The sequence below is a fragment of the Anarhichas minor genome, unplaced genomic scaffold (genome assembly GCF_050575085.1).
Source record: "Anarhichas minor isolate MPS153535 unplaced genomic scaffold, ASM5057508v1 ptg000007l, whole genome shotgun sequence".
Taxonomy (NCBI): Eukaryota; Metazoa; Chordata; class Actinopteri; order Perciformes; family Anarhichadidae; genus Anarhichas; species Anarhichas minor.
The window spans coordinates 19,967,547-19,979,105 of NW_027466453.1; the positions used below are offsets into that span (position 1 = coordinate 19,967,547).

General features: G+C 41.8%; 1 protein-coding gene across 7 annotated transcripts in view; it reads right to left on the reverse strand.

Annotated features, from left to right (window-relative positions):
* The window catches only part of clec16a (C-type lectin domain containing 16A), a 36,976-nt gene extending 25,472 nt beyond the window's left edge, over positions 1–11,504 (reverse strand). For 5 of the 7 annotated variants that reach the window (XM_076086495.1, XM_076086494.1, XM_076086493.1 and 2 more), the window contains exons 1-9: positions 11,311–11,501; positions 10,353–10,481; positions 9,083–9,216; positions 8,695–8,843; positions 6,791–6,896; positions 2,639–2,762; positions 2,131–2,305; positions 1,700–1,750; positions 1,228–1,344 (exon numbers count right to left, since the gene is read on the reverse strand). In XM_076086495.1, coding sequence (XP_075942610.1) covers positions 1,228–1,344; positions 1,700–1,750; positions 2,131–2,305; positions 2,639–2,762; positions 6,791–6,896; positions 8,695–8,843; positions 9,083–9,216; positions 10,353–10,481; positions 11,311–11,384 — 1,059 coding nt within the window. In that variant the 5' untranslated portion in view covers positions 11,385–11,501. Of the gene's footprint in view, positions 1–1,227; positions 1,345–1,699; positions 1,751–2,130; positions 2,306–2,638; positions 2,763–4,688; positions 5,001–6,790; positions 6,897–8,694; positions 8,844–9,082; positions 9,217–10,352; positions 10,482–11,310 lie in introns of those variants that run through there. The other 2 variants (XM_076086498.1, XM_076086497.1) reach the window with 2 other exon arrangements.
* Between the last annotated feature and the right edge of the window lie 55 nt (positions 11,505–11,559).

Consider the following 11,559-nt stretch of genomic DNA (forward strand, 5'->3'; position numbering starts at 1 on the left):
TTCGGATCACGGTTCGGATCATTTTTCAGATCAGCAAAGAAAATGGGAGGAGTCAAATATAACTTTGCTTTCCATTTATGAATTAAAGAACACTTAAAGAAAAGAACTTTGAGCTATAGTCTTACATAAAAACAAAGATATTGAAGATGTCCAATTTAAAACAAAATGAAATATATAAATAAAACATTCAAGAATATTCAATTCTGTTAAGTTTAAGTACAACATGAGGTATGTTGATACCCTCGTCCTTTGATCAATATTGAAAGAAAGAAACAGCCAGTGAGCTAGCTTCCACTGTTTACACTGAACTGAACTGCTCGGCAACAACTTGGGTCTATGTTTACTTCCTGTCAGGTTATGTCATTCAAATACACAATAATGTTTACCATTATTTTCAAAAAGATGAGAATATCTACATTGTCTGGGGAGAGGGTAGACCTTTCTGTAGTGATATTACTATTGGGCGTGTCTAGCTTCACTCTGATACTTCTGTCAGCACCTGCCCCAGGTGTGTGTCTGTGTGACTCTCACAGAGGGGGCGTGTCTGCAGCACCGGACTATGAATCACTCCGCCGGGGTGAAAGCAGTCAGTCTTTTCCTTCTCATAGAGGCCTGGAACAGCTTCACACTGAAGTGGGTGCGTGAGTGGATTTCGTAGCGTGGCTCAAGCATTTTAACCAGATTTTGAAATCCTTTGTTTTCCACAACGGAGTGTCCCCCGTCGCTGACAGACGGGATGGTGGCTCTTCATATGTGTGGACATGCCGATGTATTGCCGTTGTCGTGTCTTTCTCTTTAAATAATGCCTATATACCGTAACGGTTTCGTCCACCACCCTTATCCGTCATTATACGTTACAGGGAAGACAAAATGCTCCCAAACTTGCCACTTAAATGACGCCGGGGGCTTCTCAAGTTCCTCCGCTCGCCATGACTTCCGCCGTTAAATGCGTTTAACCTGCTCCGTTCACGTGAACACACTACTGCTTTATACCTGTTCACTGACACTCTGCATTGATATTCGGGGACTTGTTACTTGAAAAGGAACAGCAGCAGTAGAACGTTATTACACACTATGATGATTAAACTGTAAAATAATAAATAAAAAATACTCAATTGATCCGCGGTTCACGAGTGATCCGAACCGTGAGGGCTGATCCGTTACACCACTAGTATACAGTATGTTCAAGTGTGTGTGTGTGTGTGTGTGTGTGTGTGTGTGCATTACCGTATTCTTGTGTGTGCTGTGTATATCCGTCTGTGGGGTGAAGACAGACAGGTCTCCATTGAGAATAACTTCGGCCAGGGAGTTGACCATCGGCTGATAGTGGATGATCAGAAACACCTGGGAAACACGCAGACATACACAATTAAGAAGGTAATCCAAAACATCTTTAAAAACAAGAACCGGTCGTTGAAAAAGTACATGTGAACAAAATGTATGGTAAAGTAACCCTAAAGGACTTCATTGGACATGTTTAGCGTACATGGAAAAGTAAAGCAAAGGCACAAAAACAACACAAATGTAGCTGAAACTCTTTTTCAGTTACAGAAATATCACTGAGTTCAGTTTCAGTAAAAGGTTTCAGAACTGGACAAACTAAAATGTACCAAAGTGGCCGGTAGACACTTTACTCCACACATCTGAAATACACCAGTGCTGTGGTGATGGCAGCACCTGATGTGTGTGTGTTGCTTACTTGAGACAGCAGGTAGAGGGACACCTGAGGGTTAATCTTTCGCTCTTCGGACTAAAGAAACAGAAAGATGAAAGGCCAGTCAATGTCACACATATGCAGTACATATATGAAAATGAAAGGAATCGTGAACTGCATAATGAGATTAAACTGAAGAGAGTGACGAGAGACAAAGCATAGAGCTAGTCTGGTAATCAATCATTTAATTGTTTAAAGGACCGTAGAAGTGCTTTTGTATTTAAGCTAAATACATTTTATGTGCGTACACCTTCCGTTAACGCTGGAAGTTATTTTCAAAAGCATGTTAAAACACATCATGTGCTTATTTTTATAAAAATAAATAGAAGAAGCATCTTTGATAGGACACCAGCTCTGCACGTAGAACCCGTTATCGTCAGTGTGAACTAATTCATTTGGACATGAGGGTCACGTACCGTCTCAGGGATCACCAGAGAGTAGACATAGAGGGGCAGGAACAGACGGTTGAGGAGGTGGTCGGTCAATACGTCGTTCAGGAATTCACAGTTGATGATGAGGATGTCGTTCAGGTAGTGCAGGTGGTCAAGGTGCTCTGCTACCAGGTCACTTAACTTCCCTCTGTTCCTGTGTCTGGCACACAAAGAAAGGCAGAGAGAAAGAGACTGAGATGTTGCGCGATTAGTGTACATTAGTATCACAACGGCATCTTAATGTATGTGCAGATTCATAATGTAGGACTCTTTTTGCTGCAATTGTGTGCAGCGAAAAGAAAAACATACTTTCTTCTAACTTGAAAGTTGATTAAAATAAAATGTAACGGTTGAATTCAGTGATTGAAAAAGTGAAAGTATAATGTAATGTTTACAAAGCATCATTCCCTTGAGGAGACAAAATAGAGACGTGCCTGACCCCTAGAGGCCACAGTGAGAATTACACTTAGAAACAACGATGGAAGGCACTTACTCTTCGTCTGTCTGCACACACTTGTCCAGTTCGAGGACATGGCTGCCAATAAACCAGACCAGGTTGCTGAAATATGGGACCGCTGTCTTATCTCGGATGTAGTGCAGCATGTGCCGATTGTCCACTGCAGAGATAAGGGTGAGGATTAATATCTGGGTTCCCAAAGGCTGCCCAAAAGTATCAAATACCCCACACACACACACTACGTAAGAATCACCACAATGTGACGGTTAAATATGATTTAAAAAGGAACCAAAACCATTAAAGTTAAGACACAAATTATGAAAATTAACAAACCATGCTAAGTCAAATGAAGTACATGAGCTGGTTTACAATCTAAAGGGAATACTACTGGAGTACGATGAGGAGGAAAGCCAGTTCAGCTCACAGTGGGACTGGGGCTACTCGCTGTAATAACTGATTTACCGTCTGTTTAATCAAACCTGTGATCTGAACCTGCACTCAGCGAGTTATCTTTAGACAAGAGCAAGACCTGAGCCAGGTTTGGTCCAACTTTGTATGTGATGAAAGACACAAAATTCATCAGAGTGTAATGTTTAAAAAACTAAATAAATTCCATTCATGTAGAGAAAGGTAAATAGGAACTCCAGCAGTTTTTCACATCAAATGGAATACAGAAGACAGTATTTCTGCTGCACCAATTTTTCGTGAGTCTGTCAATGTTTTATAGGAGTGCAATGCTAAACTGGTGGAGAACTTCCTAGTTGTTTTTACTGGGCAATGGGTTACTGTTTAAGGGAAAACCATTTTAAACAATTACTTTTGGATACTTCTGTTCACTGACTTGAAATGTAACCAGAAGAAGTGCAAAAGCAAATAAAAGCTGTTGATTGTTTCACATTACTAATCCACACGGGTCAAAATGAGACATGTAATGAATGAGCAGCCAAATCAGTTGAATGAATTACATAGTAGCAGGAAACAAAAAGACAAATCACAAGCTGCCACTAGTCAGAGTCACAATGTCCTTCCAGCTGCATCAGTTAGTGCAGTGGTTCCCAAAGTGGGGGTCGCGACCCCTAGGGGGGGCGCGGTGGTACTACAGGGGGGTCGCGGCTTCATCACCAACCCACACACACAGACGCACACATACACCGGTAAAACAATATAAAATAACCGACGTGACATGCACTGTGTTCCAACCACGCCACCAGAGCGGCTCATGTCACAGACCGACTGTGGCAAAACCAGCGAGAGCGAGAGCGAGCGCGCGCCCGAGCGAGAGAGCGCGAACGAGCGAGGGAGAGAGAGAGTGAGGGAGCGCGAACGAGAGAGAGACACACAGCGACACAGAGCGAGAAAGATACGGAGCGACAGAGAAAGATAAAGATAAGAGAAGGAAGTATGTACAAAGATGGACAGATTTGTGACTGGTCTAAAGCGCAAAAATATTTTATACAGTTCATGCATTATAATGCAATTCATTAAAAACCAAGACAAATTTGGGGTCGGGTTGCGGGGGGGGGGGGGGTCGTCCAATGTTCCTATATCATCAAAGGGGGTCTTGACAGAAAAAGTTTGGGAACCACTGAGTTAGTGGATGAACTGAGGATCAAACTGACTGAATAACCACAGAGACCAAAACAACAACCACCATGTGAAGCTCAACGGAAACCAAGACTGTGCAACAATTAAGCCAAGAAACATCGAATTAAAAAGCTATGCAGGGTTTTCTGTGTGTGGGTGATACAGATTGATTTACAAGAACAATAAGGATATCCATACTGATACATTTAGAACAAACATGGCTGGGTATCAACAAACACTGACATGTAAAGAGTACCAATAACTCTTCTTGAACTAACTATTGTAAACATTACACATTTGAGGCATTAAAATCAATAAAAGACAGGTCTCAGATTAACAGCAACTATGCTAAAATCAACCCGCTTAGAGAAACACTGACGGGTTTTAGAATTGTATCGGCACCACTGTACTGGTAACAGTATAAGTAAAGAAAATAACATGACATGTCTCTACGATACCCAGCCCTACAGATAAAAAGACCGAATGAATGGAACCAACTTACATGAAACTGGAGTTTGGCAGATGGGGCACGCAGAGGGAGGAGGGAGAGGAGGAGAGAGACAAGGAGAGGAGGAGGAGTGGTTGTTGTTGAAGAGGAGGAGGAGGAGGAGGAGGAGGGAGAGGGGAAAACAGACACAGGGTTAATGTGTGTAAAGGGGGGGAGGTTGGGAAGGACCCCGCAGGTATTTTAACAAACTGCAAACAATGGCACATCTGGCAAAGGAGTTCATATGTTACCGTATCATTTTAAACATTCAGGATATCACATTGCTTTCTCACTGTGTAGCATGTCAACAACAGAAACAAACAGCAACTTACCAGAGAAAAGGCTAGTGTAGTAACAATCACAATATAATTAAATTACAACAAACAACTTTAATATCTTGACAAATCCTTTTCCAGGTTGTCATTTGTTGCAGTGCATGACTTAAGGAATCCGTAGGAAGCATCAAACCGTGATATGATCAGAATTTTATGCTAAAATGGTTATTATTGCAACATCCTGACCCGTTTCTAGTGTAGTGACACTGCAAGTATTTCAGTTATGGGTTCATTTAGGAAAGTAATTACAACAGCAAGGGGTGTGTTGGAACAAGTGTTTTGTACTTTTGACTGCATAATGCAATGAATAGCTTGCGTTGCAGCAGTGTCTCAGCCTGCTCATCAGGATACAGATGTTCTGTGTGGTCCCCTGATAATTCTCAGTCTGAGTAGCTGCATTGAGTTGATGCTTCCCTCTTTGACAGATTCCTTACTATAGCATAGCACATGGACCAGACCAGCACTGATACATTACCAACACCACTCGGTTACTTTATAAGTGACATGTATTTCTAAGGTTAAAGTCAGTTGAGCTAACTGTTGTGGCGTCACTGTTGAGAGTTACAGAATCAAGACTTTATGGACAATGTAACACACACAGCTGTACGGCGCAACGTGTTACATGCAGGGCTAAACAGACAGGACGCCATAGCTGACATGTTGCAGTGACTGGATGTTGAGGAAGGTAAATGTTATGTGTGGTGAAGAGAAGCACGACGTGTGAAGAAAAAGCCAAACCCGCTAAAATGCACCACCCGCATCCCCTGGAGCCACAGCGAGCAGCTCAGAGCCAGAGAGACGGCAGGAAGAAGCAGCAGAGGCCGGCACAAATCAACAGTCCTGTTGTGCTGCTCCTGCACTCATAGGGCACTTATTTTGAAAAGGCCTTGATGTTGCAATTGATTTCTGGATGGAAAGACTTCAAGAACTTTGCATGCTTGTTAGAGTGGACTTGCAGAAGAGTTAGTTCCTTTATAATAAGTAAGTAAATCAGTGAGGCAGTGAAACTGAACGTTGTGGTGATGCTACTTTAAACGTCGCACATTATAACAGTCTGCAACAGATGGTATTTTTATCTAATTTGATCATTTTCTGCATTAGACCCACACAGCTGTTGGCTGACTGCGGAGATTCAAGGGTTACAGGCAGATATGGCTGTGTTTAGATTCTGAACTGCAAGTATTTCTACAGATTTTCATCCGAGTGTTGGAGGTCAACAGCTTTCATCGGTCTGGTTCTGAGCAAATATTTATTGAATTTCTAGTCTGTGTTGTAGAGTTGCTCTGTGAGATATCATTAGAAGAGACGTGTGCATAATGGCAGATGGTGTTACTGTAAAGAAACAGGACACACTCTCTTGATACTTGAAATGCCTCGACTAGCACCAGGTAGCTACGAATAATTTCAGATTGGTATGTACAACTTTAAATGCAGAACCTTTAGAAGAACGTCCAATAAAGATCTGTTAATTAACGGCTTAAAAAGCTACCATTTGGAATAGATCCTGCTTTTAGAGAGCCACTCTTCTACTCTGGAATGACGGTAAATCGCATCCATTAGAAAGCAATGAAACATTTAAGAGCAAGAACTAAGCAGCTTGTGTGTACTTGTCACAGAGTTACCTGCTGGTCATGCTCATGCACCAGAAGCAGCAGCAAGAAGAGGACAGGAGGACATAGAAAGACGGTAGACAGTCCCAGCATCCCGGGAGTGTTTGTGTGCGCGCACACACGCACACACACACACGGTTAGCATGTGCGCATGCGTGTTCCCGGCACTCACCTTTGTAGACGTTGAGTGTGATGGTCCGGACTGCGATGCGAACCATGCTTTCAGGGTGGTTGAAAAACTTAATGGCCTCGGTGTACAGGGCAAAGTCATTAGTGTGCTGTGTGTGGGAGACAGAGAGGGGGCGCCGGTGAGCAAGGCACTGTACTGCATCGCAGCGCTCAGGCCGAACGACCACAGAGCGAGAGCAAGAGAGAGAGAGAGAGAGAGAGAGAGAGAGAGAGCTCTAGTGGAGACAGAAACTCTAGGCAGTATTGCATTTTGATAACAAAGGTCTTAACAAAAGTAACAATCTGTTTTTTATTTCTCTATTTAACGGAGAAAATGTTCCATAAATGTTAAAGTGCAGGTCTGGGCAAAGACACAAAACTCTACGTTATTTTGAGGCGTTTCAGAATTACTGTATGACACTGAATTTTTCCATTTTCTGTTAACAGCTAGCCTGCGAGTTACCTTATGGAGCAACTCACATCTTACAGAACTCATGATGAATGTTTCATGACTCTTAATATCCAGTCAGTAGGGATGCTACACTGGATGGATAAGTGAGCCTGTTTTGTCTTAGACACTTCATATCAAAAGAACACATTGTAAGCTTTTGATTTGGGTGCTTTTGGTTCATCCTGAAACCTGACAGAGGCACTCAGAGACTCAGTTGATCCAACAGTTCTTTAGATGGGCAACATGTGCTAACATACATTTAGTAAACCGGCTGCATCTTAGCGATCTCTCTCTGTGCCGGTGCCTGATCCTCTACCCAACCATTCCTCAGTCACTGAGACCTCCAGCCAATCACAGTGGAGGGCCAGAAACCAACAGAGGTCGCAGTAAATGAAGAACCTCGACACCAAACCCAAACCAAAGTGTGTCCTCTGGTCTGAAAAATGTATCTGTGTAGATCTGACAGCAACACAAGTGGCCAACGTAATGAGCTGTCCAATAGCGCCCTCTGGAGGAGATTGAACACCAAATCTTCACAATATAAATTACTCTCGATAAATGACGTGAGGGATTCGTTATAAAACATGATTAGTTTGCAGTTTTGTATCATAAATATGATTTGCTTGACTGACAGCATGTCAGCTAAGTTACTCAAATGTCCTAAGATTAATTTCCTATCGCTAATCAAACAATATACATAAATACTCTCAGATCTACACGTTGGGTCTGGTCTTGGTGTCAGGGGCAAAGCAACCATCGACAGTACACCAATAACTCTCCCCAGCACACACAGGCCAATGGAAGGACTACTTCTGCTGAAACATTGAGCGGTAACAACGACGTCATCAGTTAATATTCAGGTGGTCAGTTTTTTAAAGTTTCTATCACCACACACACAACAACAACAACAACAACAACAACAGGCCTGAATGATAATAATCTATGAATAGTTTTAAATAAAGAATACAATCTGTTTTGAAACTCCCTTTCAGAGAATCAAGATGTGAAAATAAATAGTAACAAATATAATAAATGAATAACTTTGAAGGCAACATTGACATTTATGCGTTTGTTACAGCTGGTGAAGAGAAAGATGATTTGTGGACGAGATTGGCTGAATCAAACCATCTACACAGGAAGCTGACTCAACTTGCACATTTGTCAAAGTGACAAATGAGCTTCTGGAGTTTTAGCAACTTAACTGGCTCTCTGTACATAGGATGTTTTTGTGTACCAGTAAAAACATCTAAAGTTGTAGTAATAGCTGATTTAAGCAGCAGGCTATTATTTGTCTCGCGAGTATTAATCATCTGCTCCATCTCTCACTCCCTTAATTCTCAGCCTCTAATATTGACTTTGTTCCTTCCTCTTTGTGATAGAGAGAGCACGGTGACAGTTAACTAAAAGACCCTCGATGTCCCTCTTATCTCCCCCCCCCCCTCCACCTATAGCCTCACCTCGTTGTAAAAGAAGTGCACGGTGTGGGTGTTGAGTTTGAGTGACAGTGTCTTGAGGAAGGAGATATAGTAGGCCATGATCTCCTCATCCGAGAAGTCAAACTTGTGGACGATGATGGAGTTCACGTGGTTGTTTGACAAAAGGTAATCTGAGAAGAGAAGACACTTCATCAGGCTTGTTCACACAGCACGTTTTTAAAAGATGGCCTTTTGTAAAATGATGAAAAATCTCTATGAACCATCTAGGAGCCCAGTGATTGTAGAAGGGAACACTGTACTCTAAAACAATACACTTTAAGAAATGTATTACATGTTACAGTGCTATTAAATTGCAATGCGTTGCATCACATCCTTTATTTTGTCAACCAGTGTTAATTCAAATACTCACAAAGGGAAGTCTCATGGCTGATGTTCTCAAACAGAATGTTGAGAGTCTGGAGGAGCTGGACGCACACGTAGCGGCCCGACTTCTGACGCAGGATGTTCAGGAAGAAGGCAAACATGTTCTTCTCTAGGAAGAAGCTGAACACACACACACACACAAACACGTAAAAAGAGTTCATGATGATTTCATCTTCAAATATATTTATCAAAGAGAAGAATGATTCTCTTTAGCAGCATCCTGGTGGACTAGTAGTTTAGACCCATACTGTATACACACACAATGGCACATACTTAATTAGGGCAACGGACCTTTATTGAATGTATACACCCCTCTCTCATGTCCTTTTTTAAGATTATTTTTTGGCACATTGCCTTTATTAGAATTTTTTTATGCTGTACAATGTAATTCTTCTCTCCTCACATACTGCCAATTTCACCTCAAGCGACTGTTCGTTGGAGCAGATCTCAGACTGGCTGTATCTAAAGTAAATACTGAGTTCAGAATGATAAGAGTACTCAGGCACTTTGCACCATAGATATTTAATGTTTTCTTTATCTATGAGAAGATCATTATCAGAATGTCTAAGGGTTTCCTGATCACACAAAGTCATCTTTCAACATCCTTTGTGGCTTTTCTACTCTTCTAAGCCATTTCCTGTTTCATAAAATAAAGCCAGAGGTGGCAAAGTAGAAGAAATGATGACATGCAGCACTAATTGCAGAGCTGCTGACTGAACAAAACACCATGGTTTCATGAGCTTGAGTCCCCTGCTTGAGTCTTGTATGTATATATTTTTAGATACAGGATTACACTGTATATTTTTGCCATTGAACAGGGTTTTGCAATAAAATGTAGATAAATATGTATAATATACAATGTTCAAGTCAAAATGTTACTACTCTCTGCAAAGCCAGCACAACAGAAAGACAATCAGTAATCTCTGTGATGCACATACACAGTTTAACTTATGGTTCACAGTTTAACTTATGGTTCACAGTTAGAGAGCAGAAAACAACCACTCGGTTGTTAGAAATGTGACTATGATTATGCATCTATCTATTAGGTTTAATGTTGGAGATAAGGTTTACAAGTTCGCCTGTTCAAAGTTCTTCTGTGTGCTTCTGGTCAAATGCATGAATGTGAGGTAAAGGAGAGAGCAAAATTTAGCAAACCTTGCCGATATGAAAAGAGATCTAAATATGATTCCCACGCAGCAGTCACATCTGCAGGTACAGGTGAGGGATTTGTCAAAAAGACATCGATTGGTACTTACTCAAATACAGAGCTGTCATTCTGGTCCCCCCAGATGAGGATCTCTGTGATGGACCGGATGGTCTCCACGAGAAGGTTTCGGTTGTGGTCTGTCACTGTGGTGTTTTTGGTCAGGACATGGTACATATACCTGATGGAACGACATAAACCAAGGGTAAAAGCACAGCTCGGTAATACAGTGTACAAATCTATCTCTAAACTTAACAGCAGAAAGACAAACTGAAGTGATATAAATACATGTCTGGAGGCCAGAATAGTACAACAACAAAAAAAAAACTCTTATTTATATTCAATGGATCTCCAAATAGTGTAATGTAATAGCAATCCAATTAAAGCACCGACACTGTACACCCACAGGTGTTTTCACTTATTTCGCCTGATTGGACTACTTCTGTGTGTGTGTGTGTGTGTGTGTGTGTGTGTGTGTGTGTGTGTGTGTGTGTGTGTGTGTGTGTGTGTGCGTGCGCAGACTGAGCTGGATTGTCTCCCTCACTCTACGGGTAATTTGTTGCACCTGTTGTGATGGGACAATTTAAAAGTTCTTCCATCCTGACTGGTAACGTTACATAGACTGGTGCCCATCAGTAATAGAGAGCACAGGCTTCCATCTACTTCAACCTGAGCTGATTTCCTGCTTGTACGGACAATTTATGATCAATACTGACTTCATTTTCCAAAAAACAATATAGAAATTTGACGTTACAGTGTCAATTTTGTATTAGGGTGGATTTTCACTTCTGAGCTAACTTAACAGCTAACGTTAGCTCACATTTCTGTCCAACACTACCTTAACAAACGGAACAACAAACATGCCTCGACATGCTGGCATATTGACTGACTGGACAGCTACGGTTAACTGTTTTATACGTTTACAACTAAGCTAATGATAACGCTGACTGTCATTCTCAACCGGGAATCATAGAGGCTAACGTTAGCATATCTAATACTTAGCTACTCACTTCAAATGGTCCAGGGAATGGATGTTTTTCGGTTTCCCCGGTCCTCCAACCCAGCTCCGTGATCGGCCAAACATGGTGGTGGTTTTAAGAGGTGTAACGTTTTGACAGGCGTGTTATTTTGCTAACGTTAGCGTCCGCATCTATACATAACACCCACTTTCCCCGTGTGGATAGCTACTTAGCAAACAGAAGGTGATAGGCGGCGATAGCTGCGCGGAGGGGTCATTGCGTAACAGCGGTTGTGAACGG